Source organism: Myodes glareolus, chromosome 1 (assembly GCF_982192425.1).
Source record: "Myodes glareolus chromosome 1, mMyoGla1.1, whole genome shotgun sequence".
NCBI classification, from domain to species: domain Eukaryota; kingdom Metazoa; phylum Chordata; class Mammalia; order Rodentia; family Cricetidae; genus Myodes; species Myodes glareolus.
The window spans coordinates 137,007,016-137,025,355 of record NC_142026.1 but is presented as its reverse complement, the minus strand read 5'-3'; the positions used below and the strand labels follow the sequence as shown (position 1 = coordinate 137,025,355).

The window sequence follows — 18,340 nt, the reverse complement described above, 5'->3', positions numbered from 1 at the left end:
ACACTACTCTAGATGAATGATACCCACTATTCCAGACACTGGAGGGATATCCAGAAAGGCTCATGAGTTTTTATTACTGCATATTTTCTCAGTGACGGAGAAGATTCTCAAAAGACCAGGTAATATGAAAACTCTCATGGTGCCCACAACTTGCAGCTAGGGCTCGATTTACTTGCACACCAAACTACATAAAGTGTACAGGCTCAGGAGCAGATCATGTGCAAATGAGAAAGACATGGCTAGTCCTTCAACAAAAGCAGCCTTCTGAGCAGAACCAGTTTTCCTCAGCAAAACTTGCTCATGGAAGTTCACATGTGAGACAGATTGTACCCAGTGGAGAGTATTTGAACATGTGTTTTTGAAGTACACACTTTTCCTTATCAAATGGCTCCCTCCACCCACCTCTTCTGTATCAGCAATGAAATCAATTCCATAAATGCAGGAAGCAGCTGAAAACGTTGTTGAAAGGCTAAGAATACAAAGGTGAAGGTTTCCCTTAAACTTAGACTTTCCACAGGCTGGGTCGACATGTCTTTTGACTGAAGGACATTTAAATGTGGTTCATTGCTAGGACCGCAAAATGAATCTCTGTTTCTTTGGGGGGGGGGAAGTTCTTAAAAATTTCTTTAAATGAGCAGAAATCTATTTACTTTTATTTGATTAAGTTCCTGTTATAGACATCCGTATCAAGTCTAATGCAAACTGCAGATATACAGCCATGGTCTCACTGGATTGAACAGATTAGCTTGCTCTTCATTTCATCACGAGGTGTGTTCTCATAGCCTTTTTATAAGTAAGTAAACTACAAAAGAGAGAAACGAGATAGCTCATCGATCACATGTGTGATCATGCATAGCATGGCTGGGGATTTCAAGCCAGGCAGTCTGACTTTTGTGTCCATGTTCCTAAGGATTATGACACAGTGCTTCTAAATATGTACGAGAGACCCACACTCCCACCTGTAATGAGCTGTAGACCTACATACTGTACTGAAATAAAGTGTTATAGGACAACTAGTTGGAAACAGAACAATTCAAGATCAGATCAAATCAACACAAAATCAAGCCCACACACAAACTGAAAGCATGGAGTGTTCCAAAGGAACAAACTTAGAAAAAAACCACTGTTTTGTCATTGATGAATTCCAATGGAGTTTATATTTAGAAACAAGTTTGGGGATTGATTTTGATCATTACAGGAATATGGATCTCCAAGAGGCTCTGCCTCATTTCACATCTCTGGTTCTAAGGAAGTTAGGACCGGGAAAGAAATAAGTTGTCAAATATTACACAGCTGTCCAGTGAGAAACTTAAAGATATAACTGTTGTACGCAAACTACTATATCTTTTGGGGGTGAGAGGAAGTTAAATATAACAGACAGTCACAAATTTACACCCAGAAGGAACTTCTATGAGTCACAATCAACAATAAATGGAAGCATGGACTTTGCTGAAGAATTATCATTAAAGTGACTCTTGCAGACTTGTGCATTATTGGTGAACTCACAGGGCAAAGTGTCCAAGAGTAGCTTCACTTTCAGCATAGTGTTTTTCATTTGTCATGCTCTTGGGGGCTGCTCGCATTTCCATTTCTGTGTACTGCCTATGTATATCTATTGCTCACATTTTATAGCAATATTATTTTTATTATTGACATTCAATGTCTAGTTTAATTATTATCCTAACCATTATACTTCACTCTCTCATTTAAACACGGCAAATATGTTAAATTTGTATATTATATTACATGTATTTAATTTTCTAATACATGTTTTATAATTGTAATGTTCAGTGTTATTCAGTAAGGAAAAATGACCTACGGACCATGATCATGATCAGGCATGGCCGCCTGCACTGGACTTACCTAGTTTACAGGAATTTTGCTTCAGGAGCCCAGGCTCCTCCTGCATCAAGTAAGGAACCAGGTTCCCCTGCTTATGTGTTCATTCTCTACTCCAGAACTCCCTACATTAGGCCCAGGGAAAGTTGACATCTCTATATTACTATGACTTAGTCCTCTCCTTCAACACTGTAAATGCCTCTACAAAAAGAAAGTGCATATAAGTTCATCAAAGAAATATTATTAGGTATGAAAATACAAATTAATCCCAAAAGAGTGACAGTGGGTGACTTCAAGACCCTACTTTCTCCAATAGACATTTTATCCAGACAACAAAACAGAGAAACAATGGAGTTAAATGGCATCATATATCAAATGAACCTAACAGACATCTACAGAGTATTCCATCTAAACACTAAAGATTACATGTTCTTCTTGGTAGCCTATGTTACACTCTTCAAAATCAACCACATATTATGATACAAAGAAAGTCTCAAAAAACATAGGAAATCTGAAATAATGACCTATATTCTATCTGACCACAATAGATACATATTTAATAGCAATAGAAACTAAGTAGGAACTAAAAACATGCTACTGAATCATAATTGTATCAAGGAGGAAATCAAGAAAGATATTTAAAAATTGGTTGAATTGAATGAAAATAAAAACATAACATCCTCAAGCCTATAGGAAATATTGAACACAATCCTAAGAGGAAAGCTTGTAACACTGTCTACATAAACACACACATGCACACATGCATGCGAACACACACATCTGTAGAGATATCATATTAATAACTTAATGACACACACGAAGTCCTTGGCAAAATAAAAGCAATCCCCCAAAAAATATAGATCAGAAGAAAAAATAAAAACTATGGCTGAAATAAATGTAATAGAAATAAAAGATACACAGAATAAATGGAATTAAAAGTGTTTTTCAAAGATTGACAAAGCTTTAGCTAAATTAATCAAAAGAGAGGGAAGATCCAAATTAGTGAATTTAGGGATCAAAATGGCAATATTACAATGGCTACTAAAGAAATTCAAAGAATTATAAGGATATACTTTTAAAAATTACATTCCTAAACTACAAAATCTAAAAGAAATAGATTAATTTCTAGGTACCTCTGACCTTTCAAAGTTAAGCCAAAATAAATTAAGTAATTTAAACAGATTCATAACAACCAAAAAGCTAGAAACAGTAATTATCTCTCAACTAAACCAAGCCGGGGGCCCAGTGATTTGGTACAAAATTTACCAGACATTCTAAGAAGTGACATCAGGGTTCCTTAAATGGTTAGAAAAATAGACAAGGGGAAAAACACTTCCAAATTATTTTAGTAATCCAGTATTACCCTGATAACCAAAAGCAGAAAAAGACTTGACCTCCCCCCTTTCTCTCCACACACACATACAAAACTACAGGCCAGTCTCTCTGCTGACCATATGTATAAAAATTCTCAACAAATTATTTTTAAGCTTAATTCCAGAACATATCAAAAATATCTGCCATGATCAAGTTGGCCTAATCCCAGGGATGTAGGGTTGGTTCAACATCTGCAAACAATATAACTCACCACATAAATAGACTCAAGGTCAGAAACCACAGATCATCTCATTAGATGCAGAAAAGCCTTCTGACAAAATTCAGCTGCCCTTTCATGATAAAAGTCCTGCAGACTCTAGGGCTACAGGGAACATATCTCAAAATAATAACAATATACAGCACACCCACAGTCAACACTGTGCTGAGTGGAGAAAATGTGAAACCATTCACACTAAAATCAGAGCAGAATGAGGATATCCACTCTTTCTAATCCTGTTCAATATTTGTTAGAAGACTTAGCTAGGAGAAAGACAAAAGAAGCAGTTAAATGAGACAGGCAGGGAAGAAAGTAGTCAACACATCCATATTTGCAGATGACATGATTTGATTAAAAAAGAGACTCTATAGACTCCACCAGCAAATTCCTATAATAAGAAAGGCAGATGGCCACCTGACAAGTCCAAGTGTACTTACCATGATTATCAACCATGTCACACTGCAATGACTCTCAGATATGCTCAAATTACAAAGACAAACCCATAAATTATTTCTGTGAAAGACAAGGACATGATTGGCTCTGTAAAGGAGCCATGGACAGACCTAAGTATGCCTCTGACTTGTCAATAGTTCATTACCTAATTAATTCCCTGCCTGTGCCCATCCAATGATAAAGAAGACACAGTTGAGCATGTCTTTCTAGACAGGCGTCTCTCTCCCCTCTGTGCAAGTAGGTGGGAAACGAAGATGGCTAAGTAAGCATAACTGTGCATGATGGGGAACAGAACAGGAAATGACTGCTGCTCGTCAAAGGCGAGAGGTCATTTTAAAAAGATTTATTTATTTATTTATTTAGTCTTGCTATGTTGCTCTAACTGTTCTGGAACTTTCAGGCTGAACTTGAACTCAGAGATCTGCCTGCCTCTGTCCTTGGAGTGCTGGGATTAAAGGTGTGCACCACTATAGCCAAGGAGGAAAAAAACTCAGCCTCTTTACCCCTGCACACTGACTTGTAACCTTTCAGAAATATCTGGTGCTACAGAGTGGCATCAGCACCATTGTGGTGTAATAATTTCTCTGACAGCACTTCCCTAATTAGGGATCCAACTAGCAACCTTCTGTAGGGAAGAAGAGTTTGTTCAATCTTCCTGGGCTCGCGGGTGGGGCTGAGACACCTTGACTGCAACAGTGAGAAGAGCTGAGCTGAATGGTAAGCCCATCGGTTTGCTCTGTCTGAACGTCCACCTGCTACAAATGTTCCCAGCGCCATGCTTGGAGATGCCACAAACGTCCCCAGCACCACGCCTATTGCTCTATAGTGGGAAGGGTCATTGTAGATGGATATTCAGCTTTCCCCATCTCTTTCTTTTCAGGAGGCTTAACTACATATTTTCCCATGGGAAATACTGGGTTGCCAGAAGAACCAAGCCACCTAGAGGCAGAAACAAGTAAGGAAAGGTTCTCAGCAGACAGGACATAGATCTTGGTACTGTGGTCCATTCCACCTGGAGAGGTGTCACAACAGAGAAACTAGCCAATATCCTGACAGCCTAAATGCCTACTCCCAATCAGCATTCCTATGCAGCCTGATGTCTCACGTCTTCTTCCGGTGCAAAGGTAACTGTGGTTAGCAATGTCTCTTATAGTCCAGTGTTGGAAGGCTTGTACCTGACAAAGGTGTCAGTCATGCGCAGTGCAGGAAGGAGTGTCACCTTAGTAGATACACAGAAGTCAACTCAAATGCATTAAAGTTGTAAATAACAGACGCCAGTAAGAAAACAGAAGCCAATTCAGAGAAAACAATTTTAAAATGATATGGATTTTACCTCATTAGCTTGCACACGGTTTGCAAGCACTTTCTCCATTAAATGGACTCGTTTACATACAAGACAGAAGGAGCACCAGCAGCTAGATGACAGTGAGAAAGCAGTCAAGGTGGGGGCTGCCCAAGTTTGAGGACCTGAGTTCAGATCCCTAGTACCCCTGTTTAAAAAAACAAAAACAAAAACAGGAACTATACACATTTACACTCCCAGTGCTGGGGTGGGCAGCTGGCAGCAAAAGGTGGCTCCCTGGTGCTAACTGGCAGTCTATGTGAAATGGTGAACTCCAAGTTGAGGTTAAGTGAGAAATCAAAACAAAAATGAAAAGGAAGAAAAGAAAAAAACTGAGCTCAAAAGAGGACAACACTTGATACTGACCTCTGCCCTCCAGATATTCATCCATAGGGGAGTACACCTGTACAAACATGTGTACACACACACACACACACACACACAAACTCACACACATGTGTATATACACACAAACACACACACATACACATACATACACACTAACTCAAAAAAATTGATCAAAAGACTTGAATAGACATTTCTCAAATGACATACAAATGACAGCTGTATATATTTTTATATTCAGCATTATTAATCATTGGGAAATGTAAATTAAAATCACAATAAGATATATCTTCACATGTGTTGAAATGGCTTTATAAAAAGATGAAAGATACATTTTAAGATTGTAGGACAAGGAGCTATCGTACACTATTTCAAAGAATGTAAGTAGCACAGCAATCATGTAAAGTAGATGTAGTTTCCTCAAAAAAACTAAAGGCAGAAGTATTAAAGAATCTAGTCATCTAATTCTAATGCCTAGAGGAACTGAAACCACCACATCAGAGGACAATCTGCATGCACATGTTTACCCCTAAGTTACAACAGGAATAAAGGAAATGAGCCAAGTGTCTACCAGTGGGAAACTGATTTAAAAACACTGGAATGTACAAAACAGTACAACAATAAACATTAAGGGGTGGGAATTATACATTTGTTGATGTGGAATGTCCTTTTGTATATGCATTGCTTTTATTGGATAATGCAAAAAGTTACTTTGGCCTATGGCAGGGCTGAGTATATCCAGGCTGGAAGGGATATATAGAAGGCAGAGTCAGAGAGACACCATGTAGCTGTGGAAGGAGGCAGCCATCATGTAGCTGCCCAAGAAGCAAGAGGTAACAAACCACTAGCCTCGTGGTAAAATATAAAATAACAAAAATGGGTTAATTCAAGATGTAAGCGCTAGCTAGGAATACATCTGAGACATTGGCCAAACAGTGTTGTAATTAATATATTTTCTGTGTGATTATTTGGGTCTGGGCAGCTGGGAACAAACAAGCAGTCTCCGTTTTTAGTTTGTTACAACCTGTATGAAACTGGAACTCACTATGTTAAGTGAAACAAGCTAGATACAGACAAAGGCTATATAATCTCACTTGGACACAGAATTCAGTCAAGTTGAACTCCCAAGGGTAAAGAATAAGATGACGTTTACCTGAGTTTTGGGCACAGGGAGGGGAGAAATAAAGCATTTTTGATCAAAGGATACAAAACTTCAGAAAGACAGGAGGACCAATTTCGAGATCTATGTATGTTAGGGTAACTACAATCAATAATAATGGATATTTGAAAATGACTAAGTCAGCTTCAAATGTCTGAATGCTGAGATTCATTAATAAAGATAAAAGACAGTGAGCTTAATTCAACTATGCAGCATCACGTATGTACATTAAAGTGTATCCACTTACCGATCAGAAATATTAACCATAAAAAGACAAGGCTTAGATCAGCCACAAAAATGAGTATTGTTTAGAATACAGCTCTCATGGCTGTGCCCCAAACACCTAGCCTACAACCTTCTAGAACAAAGTACATATGTAATACATATCTGGACAAAGTTAAACGTATCATTACATGTTCTAATGTTTGTTTTGTTTTGTTTTTGTTTGTTTTGTCAGCGTCTGACCCTATTTTTAAAACCATAACTCTAGTAAGTGCCATGCTTGCCTTCCCCTCTGCAGGGAGAGAACAGCAGAGTGGCAGGCTCTCCTCCGCCAGGGCTACAGCAGGCCTGTCCTCTACCAGGCCTACAGCAGGATGGTGTTTTGCTCTGCTAACCTTTTCACACTTGGTGTCTCTTGTGAATCTTTAGTTTTGGAAGATATGGATGGGGCTTGGACAAATGCATGTTAAACTAAAGAAAACACAATCTTCCCAGCACCAGTTCTTTTGGAATAGGGGGAATAAGTGGAGATTTCTAGGAAGTTGATCTTTATCTGAGCTAATCCCCATCATCATGGCTTCTGTCTTGCATAGGGCTGTGCTCCTCTTTCCCTGTCTTTACATTCTCTGCTCTCACACAGTAAGCGTCTAAAGTCAGCTCATTTTTGCTTTCAAACACAAAATTGCATAATATACGTTCTGTTTGTTCTCTGTCTGTGAAACGGGCCTCACTTCTCTCATATCTCTAGTACATATGTCAATATGTCTTTGTCCGTAAGGTTTTCTTTAGCTTGTTTTATGTCATCTAGTTCAATGGGTGAATTCTTTCAGGTGATTGGCCTTTAAATAATTAATATTTTATTCTGATTCATACTTAAACTTAATAAAATGCAAACTAATTTCATTTTGCACAAATAAACAGTTCAACATGGAAACAAATTGTACATGTAATAAAGATATTTAAGTTAACGTGCGGAGATTGATAATTATAGGAAAGCATCTTTCAGGAGAGAAGCATTTTGGGATGGGAGTGTAAAAATATTATCAATGTTCTGCTTAAAATGATGAGCATTCAGGATGGCACACAATTGCGATGACAATACTTCTCCTAATTTTCTTCATCCAGCAATACACTCTCCCAGTTTCCACAGCAACCTAATCAATTTCTGATTACAAATGCATGCAGAGCAATTTAGGCTGAGACTAGGGAAAATAAAGAGTATATTTGTAGAGTTAAGAGAAAATTTGAAATTAGCCTGTATCACTCATCTGCAAGGCTGTATTTGCTATTCACAATTAAGATCAAGACTAAGAACTTAAAAGGGAGATTTCTAGCAGACGGTAAACCAGATTTTCCTGAGAAACCATTCTTTCATCATGGCTTGCAAAGATACGAAAAGATTTCAGAACTGCTGCTGTTAGTGGGATAGCATTTAATTCTAGCAGTTGAAAGCCCAAAAGCAGAGAGAAGTGACAGCTGAGACACCAACACGGGAACAACTAATGGAGGCACAAACGGCTTCAATAAACTATTCATTTGGATTCATGCCTGAGTTACCAAATCACAATCTAAAGATTTTTAGAAATGTGCTTTTTCTTCTTAAATTTTTATTTTTCTTGAAACAAAGATTATCGTAACTGTAACAGAAAATAAACACCAATAAGGTCAGATGTTACACTGACTTTTCATTTCATTCCTAAGATGATTTAAAAAAACAAACAAGCCTCACTTACAATTACTTAAATTACACATGCCAGCCTCACAAAAAGCAAGGGATTCATGTCTTAAATACATCTTTCGGGAAGCCCTCGCCTTTGGAGAGCCCATCCTCACTGAACTAAGTGCATCTGTAAACAAAGGAAAGGCCAATGATGTCATTAGGAGACGGCACAAACGGCACCTGTGTGCTTCCTAAGCGTTAATGTGGTGTCCAGAATACATAACTCACTAGCACTAGCGGCTGAAGGACTGAAGAGGAGGTTAGAATCCTACAAAGTCTCTAAAGGTCTACTTTATAAGCCAGGCCAATTGCATGTTAATAGACTTGTAAAAAATGCACATAAACCCACTGTTGTCTTAGCAGTTGGTATGAGCCCCTCTCGCGCCAGGCCTTTCCTGACTCCATGCCACAGCTATGAAGCCCTGTCGAGCTGTGTAGTACTCCCTGTACTGATGAAGCACTGCTTTGTCACCTTAAATCCAGTGCCACCTGATGACAGAGACTAGACAAAGACCACAACACTTACCATGTGAAGAGCAGTGGGGACAACTTATTCAAGGCTTTTCAAAAACATTTTACACTATTCTCCAAATATAGTCTAGTTGCAAACGCCTAGGCTAGCTTTTCAAAACAAGATTTTATTATCTTGCAGTTGGAAAAATTAAGTAACTGGTTTTTTTTTTTGTTTTTTTTTTTTGTTTTTTTTTTTGAGACAGTGTCTCACTATGTAGCTCTGGTTGTCCAGAAAATAGCTCTGTAGACCAGGCTGACCTGGAACTCACAGAGATCCCCCTGCCTCTGCCTCCCAAGTGCTAGGACTAAGTGCGTGCGCCGCTACATCTGGCCTTTTGTATATATGCATTTTAAGTCTTAGAACTACATGGCCTAACTAGTGATTCTAGAATACTCTAATGAGTAAAGTGGTGATGTGAATATCTGAGAAATTATTTCTCTGAATGGGGTAAAATTTTTAATTGGTTCATTAATCTAGTTCAATGTGTTATCATTCATATTTTCCAAATTCACTGATGAAACACATTTATGCATCTAGGTCAGCACGAAAGCTAGCTCTTGGCTTCAGGCTGAAACAAATTTATGATTTCTTATAAAATGTAAAGGAATTCTAAGGTATCTTTGAAAGAAAATGAATGAAGGCTGACATATATTTAAGTTTTATGTGTAAAGAGCAAAATAAATTTCAACAAATGAAACAAAATGTTAAAATATTAACTACCAGAATTTTTAATAGAAAACTGAACATTGGTATGTGCTGGGTAGCACACTATGGAGAAAATTAATTCGAGGATGAATATACTATAGTGGGAAAATTATGAAGACTCTGTTTATACAATCTACATCAATAAAGCTTATCTGATAATCAAGATAATATTGTATATGAGTCCATGTGAATGTTTTCACATTACAAGAATGTTGCTATCAAAATGATAAAGTTTGCACTTATTAAAATAAATATTTTTGTGTTTTTCAGTGGCCTAAGAAAATCCTCAGGCAATAAGAATTCTTATATGTATTCTGTGAGAAAGTATGAATGTCTCAGCAATGACCAAGATGAAGTTGTCTTTGCCATCAACAGTTTCAAATGGCTGTTGGGAGCAGGGCTAACATTGGATCCGCCCCTTGAGAGCTGGCAGAGCTAGTCCACTTCCATGGCACAAATCAAGACAAATAAAATACCCATACAAAGACACCAATATGCACAGTAGCTGCTTTTAACACCGATACACTAGGAACAGCCCAAATGTCCATTTATAATAAGCAAATACACCGTATTATATCCACATAGATGGGATGCCTTTCAGCACAGAGAGAACAAAGCATTGACACAGCAACGATGTGGGTGCATCTTGAAATAAGTATGTTGGTTGAAAAATACACCAGAAGATGGGAATATTATTTGTAGTTTTATGTATAAAATTTATTTAAAAAAACAAATGAATATGAAAGATGATGAGTGACTAACTAGAACTGGGTGGAACTGGGTGTGAGGGTTATGGAGGTCTGAAGAAATTGGCTGGGATGATTATGTGTATTTTTTGGTTATTGTCATAGCTTTCCTTCACAGTTGATAAGGATGTCAATATTTAGCCCACTTTGTGATATTTGTAATATAGTTTAAGTGCAATTTGTTTAAAGAAATAGGAATGATGGGACAGACACGCTAATTACAGATGTGAAATAAGTGTATTAAAATATTTAAGATTAAATACAGCTAAGCCTGGGCATGGTGCTGCCTGTCTGTAATCTGGAGTTCCCAGATATGTCACCAGAGGCATGTTGGTATGTGATGACCAGTGTGTCCACAAGGCTGGCCCTGAGTTACGCCTCTGATAAACTCCCAGAGTCTTTGGATTTTTCTTTAACACCATAATGTGATTGAATTGTATCACATTTCGTGTTAGTTGCAGATCACTGAAGTTAGCATTATTCATAAACACAGTGGCCACCTATAATGTAGGTGAGTCATTTTTACCTATAACAAATTCATCTCTAGCCTATCTGTTTCTTTCCTATAAGCAATGACTATGAAAGAAATGTGGAATGGATATAGGTTGACAGCAATGGCTGAACTATTTTACAAGTGACATCAGCAGTCAATGACTATGCTAATGAGAATCTCCCGCACCTATGGTGCTGTGTAGAATCAAAGGGAAACACACACTTTCACCATTTATACTTCATACTTTATCTAGAAGAGCTAGTGTTTGCTAAAATTCTAAATTGTTTTCATATTTACCCCTTATATTGACAGACAATAACTTTGTGAATGTCAATCATTGTGGATGCAAACAGCACCTAGTGAACACATCAGCAATGAGATATATCACCTATTTCTGTAATTTCAATGGGAAATAAAGCAGGAACATGAGGGCACCCATCATTGTTTAAAATTAGTGATATTTATCTTACACAACTATTCCTGATCTAATTATCTCTCATCATATGAAATCGTAAACTCTTCTAAACTCAAATAATTTTTGCTTTTAAGAATGTGCCATTTCATTCAACTTTGAAATAAGGTTACAATTTCATTATGCAAACCAACTTTTTAAAACATAAAGTGCAGGACATAGATGTTTGGGTTAAGGATTTACTATTTGTCTCAGAGACTATTTATTCATTCATAGTTACTTTAGAACACACAGTCTGTGAAATATAGTTCTTGGTGGATTTTCTGCTAAGTAAAAACCGCAAAAGGAAGGTAGTTAGCCATGATCTATCATATATTTATCATTTTATTTGGCATTTATTGTATAATCATATTTTTTCTAATATTACTTTGTCTAACCTATGTTATGTCAATGACTTTAATGTGTTTTAGCTTAGAAACATAATTCTAAGATACAAATTATTTTCATAACATAATTATTCTTTGCAATATAATCAACTCACATATTTTTTTCTAAAATGACAGTAACTTTGGTAAATGAAAAAAAATGCATGGATAAAGACATCTTAAATTTCTGTTTAGCCTGGGGCTCTCCCATACATATATGGAAAAATTGAAAACAATCTTTCACTGAATATACTTTATACTACACTGACTAACTGAATTACCACATGCAGGCTTTAGAAGTTCTACTGCCAGTGAGGTGGTGGTGGCGCACACCTTTAATCCCAGCACTTGGGAGGCAGAGGCAGGTGGATCTTTGTGAGTTCGAGGACAGTGTGGTCTACAGAGTGAGTTCCAGGATAGCCAGGGTTACACAGAGCAATCTGTTTTAGAAAGACAAAACCAAAACCAAACAAAATCAAAAATAAACACACAAAAAAATAAGTCTTACTTTTGAACTCCAATTCTAGATGTAGTTGTTGCCCTTTCTAGGTCCTACAAGCTCAAGTTGGCCAAGCGATGGCCATGACAAGCTTCTGACCATCAGATTCTCACCCCACAGTCAAATATGTGACCTCACAAGAACCCCATGAAGCAGGTGGCATTTAATTCTGTTCTTAGTAAGGAATCACAGACAAAGTGAAGATGTTCCCTGGACACTATGAGAAAAATATGTATTTACATTAATGTCCATTGACTGGGTCCGCTCTCAGCCTTGGTTAGAGAAGCTTAGTTTGCAGTGGATAGCAGTAAATGCAGGCTCACAGCTGCTGGAGGAGCTGAGAATACGTGGCTGTCCTTGCTCAGCCCTGAGTGGCACATCTGTACCCACCCCACCCCATCACCTTCTGCCAAGGTTCAGGGAAATTAGCAGAAGAGAAAGGAAAGAGAAGGCCAGAGCTGGAGGGTGGGGAGGAATGCTGGAAAATGCTTTCCTCTGAACACGACACGGCTATTGCCCTGACGAGCACACACCAGCTGTGATGACTTACACTAAGATCAAGGCAACAAAATTCAGTCATGGAGAGGCAGGAGCTCCCAAGGCGCCTCCCAGAACTGATGCATTACTCGTGGTTGATAACTTCCAGGGGAGGGAGAATCCCCCCCTTCTTTGTGGGGAGGCGGCCACAACAGACAGCGTGACGCTGAGAGAGACCCAAGTGAAATTAGAGAGTGAACAATCATACTCCACTGTGTCTATGCATAAAATGATAAAGAACGGAGTTTCAAAAGAAAACGATATATTGAACACACAAATATATCTTTTCCAGAGAAAGAAATAACTAAACTATTGGAGACAAAAATCTTAAATCTGAGTTTCTCAAAAAAAAAAAACTTAGTAAAGATTGCCACCTATAAGATTATGTCACTTTCAGAACTAAATGGCAATTTGACAGGCCCTGGGACAGGGATGAGGGAGACAGAGGAAAACCATTTGATGCTGTCTCTGTTTGTAAGCTGTCTGCTGTGCATTTTCTACTCACTAATCAATCATCACAGAGCCACAAACACATAATGGGAAGACCTGGTTTTGACATTAAGTTGTGTTTAAACATTTTTGAAGCAATTTGAATAATCTCTGAAAAATACCTTTTATATAGCCAAATATGTCAACAGAAAAGAAATAGAAGGTTACACTAAAATTTTTCTGGCTATTTCAAATCTGCTCGAGAGCTTCCCACTTCTTACACAGTTTAAATTATAAGTGGTGTGCGCTGAACCTCCTGAAAGTCTGCCACATCTGTTCTGAAGATTCTGCGGGGAGACGGACAGATGAGGATCTTCTGACTGTGGAGAGGTGGAAGGTTTCAGATCGCCACAGTTGTCTCGGGCTGTCCCTACTCCCTTCACTAGCACCTGTCACGTGATCTAGAATCTGGTAAAGACTGGGGAATATTTCAGCTTGGCAGAGCACTCACTTCACCACTAGCAGCGCCGCCAGAGGGCCCACCAAGGCATACAGTAACGCCCTGATTTACAGCTTCCTGTGTTCATGACCACGAAGCGGTTATGTAACTGTGTCTAGGGTGGAATGTGTCATTTAGGGCGTCTGTGTTCCTAGGGAGAATCACTCATGTTCAGCTCAGATAGAACCCTTGCTCTCTTTTAAGTAAGAGCTGTGTTTTCTGCTGACAATAGCAACACCATTTTAGAGAAATGTCCTCTATGATGAACACTGGCCAGTCACATTAAACATCCAGAATAATAGACACAGTGTCCATTTTCTATTTCCCATGGAAGATTTCTAATTTAAAGCATAACTTTCATAAATTACAAACAGAATCATCAGAAGCCAAATTTATAAGCATTAAGCAACAAATGTATTTTTAATATCTTTATTAACGGAACTCATGAAATAAGAGCAGCGGTTTGCCCTGCAGCGTGTTAAACTCACCCTGCACAGTAAAAGAAATAGTCAACTGCCTACAGAATGGAAAAGGTTCTGCAAAATATGTATTCGCTAGGAATTAATGTGTATAACTTATAAAAAGCTCAAATATTAAACAAATTTCAAGGAATCTTATCAAGAAGAAGGGAACTGAACTGAGCAGATTTAAAAAATAAGAAATACAAATATCCAAAAAATGAAAACATTGTGAGTTTCCAACCCATCCAGCTAAGAACAGATAACACAAAATCAATAAATGCTGGGAAAGATGGCAAGGGCCTTATCATTGGTAATGGCAGTGTAAACTGTAAGTCAGTCTATCCACTATGGCAAAGTATGGGATGTGCCCAAGAAACTAAAACTGAACTCTCTTACATGGTAGCTACAATAGTTCTGTGTGTTCACTCAACCGTATCGAGGTCAGCTTCCTGCAGAGCAGGGCTTCTGAAACTGTTCCCAGTTATGATTCATTTTCACCTTAAGATTTTTATATGAACCCCAGTATTCAGGCACACAAAATAGTATGTAAATTAAAAATGTATTTTAAAATAATGCAGTAATATACATATAATTTCATCATTAACTAAAGACAAACTAAATCTGCATACAAATGAGACCCATATGCTTGCTTATTTTTATATAAAGAATTAAATTTTGGCTAAATGTCTGATGCTGCAGATGAGGATATATTCAGCATTGTTTGGAACTGGTTGGTATTTTGATTTTCATCTTGGATAGAAACATAGTAGAAAATGACAAAAGAAAGATTATGTAGAAGGAGACTGATCATTCATTTCATGACCACCCAGACCCAAACAATTACACAGAAACTATACTAGTTACAATACTGCTTGGCTAATGACTCAGGCATATTTCTAGCTAACTCTTACATCTTGAATTAACCCATTTCTATTAATCTGTTTATCACCACAAGCTGTGGCCTACTGGTAAAGGTTCTGGGAGTCTTTATCCTTCGGCAGCTACATGGCATCTCTCTGAATCTGCCTATTCTCTCTATGTCTCTGTTTGCTTTTCCAGCCTGGCTTTAATCTGTTAAACCATTGGCCCAAAACAGCTTTATTCATCAGCCAATAAAAGCAACACATATACAGAAGGACATCCCACAAGGATGTTGTGGAACTCTTTTATACATCAACAAGATTAGGATATTTCAGAAACCTCTGGAAACTCTCTCTTAATCCTAAACCAAAATTCATTTATTCTGTGAAATTCAAACCATCAAATCAAACAGCAAATCTAAAAATCCTAAATGTACTAATTTGGCTCTTAATATTATGAGAGATGATGTTAGGAAAATACGGTCTTTTTGTCCCCACATATTGAACCCATTATGTTTCTGCAAGAGCTAGAAAACTTTGTATGTAGGTAAAACACTGCAAGTCATAATATGCAATAGTGCTGATCTCAAGTGTTTCAGGCAGAATCCATCAGTCTTGCGTGGCATGCCACCAAACACAGTGCAAAGTGTACCTTGTCAAGTGCTCAGAGCCCAGGCTGCAGGAATTTTGTAGGATGGAACACAGGACAGCACTGCCAGAAACACCTCAGTTCTACAACACATCCAATTTTGAATTATTTTCTGGTTATTTTGTGTTTAGAAACTTTTAACTGTTGCCTAAGTTTTCATGATAGTCATAATGCAGTCGTCATATCACACTGCTTGGTGTCCTCACCCACAGTATGAGGATGCTGTGCTAGAGAGAGCCTGTAAATCTGCACTTGTCACAGCACAGAGGTCACAGTATGCAATCACCCACAGGCATAGAGAAGTGTGTGTGTGTGTGTGTGTGTGTGAGAGAGAGAGAGACAGAGAGAGAGAGAGAGAGAGAGAGAGAGAGAGAGAGAGAGAGAGAGAGTTTTATTAGCCCCAATGAAAAATTATGTAGTTGCAGAAAAATAAAGGATCATGCTACATGTAGTCACTATCGCACAGATAAGTATGGCCTGTATTCCATTACTGTGAAATCTAGTAGGTAAAAGAAAACCAAGGACATGAAGATATGGTTGGGAAAGGAAGGAGGGCTAAAAGGTAACAAGAGAGTAGCAGAGGAGGTAACTATGGCCAAAGTACATTGTATGCAGGCACAGCAGTGTTACAGTGTATCTTTGTGCTTTGTCAGATCATTGTGTACTAACAAAAATCATAATCTGCTGTGGGACAATAGTCTTGTACTTTGTAAAGATTTGTCTCTTGTATGGTTTTAATAAACACTGACTGGCCAGTAGCAAGGTAGAAAGTATAGGCAGAACAGTGAGAACAGGAGAATTCTGGGAATAGGAAAGGCTGAGTCTGTGATCCTGACCTAGCCACAGAGGACACAAGATAAGAATGCCTCACTGATAAAAAGGTACCAAGCCACATGGCTAACATAGACGAGAATAATGGGCTAATTTAAGATGTAAGAGTTAATAAGAAGCCTGAGATAATAGGCCAACCAGTTTATAATTAATGTAGTGTTTCTTTGGGACTGAACGACTGTGGGACTGGGTGGGACAGAAACTTCAGTCAACAATAATCAAAACAACAGTGTAAAGCTCCAATCAACAGGGTAACAATTCCTCATAAATACAACTATAAGACTGGAAAACAAAAACACAATCACGACCATTTAAAAAGCAAGAATGTAATTTCTATTAAAATAAAACATTAACAAAAACATGAAATAAAACAACCCAATCACAACCTTTAAAAAAATTTAATAATAGAAACAATGGAAATCAAATGAGAAGAAATTATACTGAAATATAAACAATAAATCTGCAGCTTTGTAGAATATTTGTCATAGTTTATGAGGCTGGGTTTGATCCCTACCACCTACTCCCTCCACCTCTTACCTGTTACCTAAATCAGAAGAATTTCAGAATCAGTTTTAAGAGAGCATATACAAAGAAAGGAAGACAAATCAAAACTGAATTTAATTAAGAAAGAATAATGAACTAGAAATGATTAATAGGTATTAGAATTTTAAGCATATTAATGATATGCGACTTCAACTTCCCAGACAGATAAATACATATGTATAGGCACACAGCATGCAGACAAGGAGCAATAACTGGTTGATGATCTCTGAAACATTCTTTTCTTCTTTAATGTATTTTAAAAACTCTACGTCACAATTTTTCTTTTTTACATTAAAATCCCTAAAAACACAAAATAAAGGAAAACAAACACACAAACACTTGGATCAGCAATGCACAGCAGTGCACACAAAGGAAACCCAGCCAGAGAGACACAGTCATCACTATGAGCATTGCAGCCAGAGAGACACAGTCATCACTATGAGCATTGCAGCCAGAGAGACACAGTCATCACTATGAGCATTGCAGAACTGTTCATGGTAGGCAGATGTTCGCTCAAAGCTCATCACAGAGGATGAATAAAGAAAACGTAGGCTCTAAGCACAGTGGAGCAAAGAGAGAGAATCTTGTCATCTTCACAATATGGGGAACCTAAGAAGGTCATCCTAAGTGAAATACAACAGTCACTACAGAGTCTAAAAAGGAAAACTCTTAGAAACAGATGGAAAAGCTGCCATAGAAGCTTCGTGGTCAAATGATTAAAACTTCAGTGAGGATCACATTATACTTTGTAGCAAGGCAGTACCACATTCTAGTTATTAAAATCTAATATTATGTGCAGAATACAAGTATGCTCACAGCTAATTTCCTTCTCAAAGGCAAGTTCATGCTGTCTTTCAAGTTATACAAACACTTCTGTGTCCTGGCCACTAACAACCCAGTCCTGCTTCCATCCCTAAGTCAAGAATCAAAACAGCCCCCATCTGAGATGGACTGTTGCCTAAAACACCCCAATATTATTGTATTTGGAAATAAAACTATGGGGATATAATTAGGATTCTGTTAGGACTCGGGGGTCAGACCTTCGTGAAGGCATTAGTAGCTTCCT

At 37.9% G+C, this 18,340-nt stretch overlaps 1 protein-coding gene across 3 annotated transcripts in view; it reads right to left on the bottom strand.

Moving 5' to 3' along the window:
* Pacrg (parkin coregulated) overlaps positions 1 to 18,340 on the bottom strand; it is a 458,578-nt gene that overhangs the window by 426,143 nt on the left and 14,095 nt on the right. Inside the window, exon 1 of one of the 3 annotated variants that reach the window (XM_085687473.2) lies at positions 3,868 to 4,017. The exons of the other annotated variants lie outside the window; for them this stretch is intronic. Coding sequence (XP_085543599.1) covers positions 3,868 to 3,870 — 3 coding nt within the window. The 5' untranslated portion in view covers positions 3,871 to 4,017. Of the gene's footprint in view, positions 1 to 3,867; positions 4,018 to 18,340 lie in introns of those variants that run through there. 3 annotated transcript variants of the gene reach the window in all.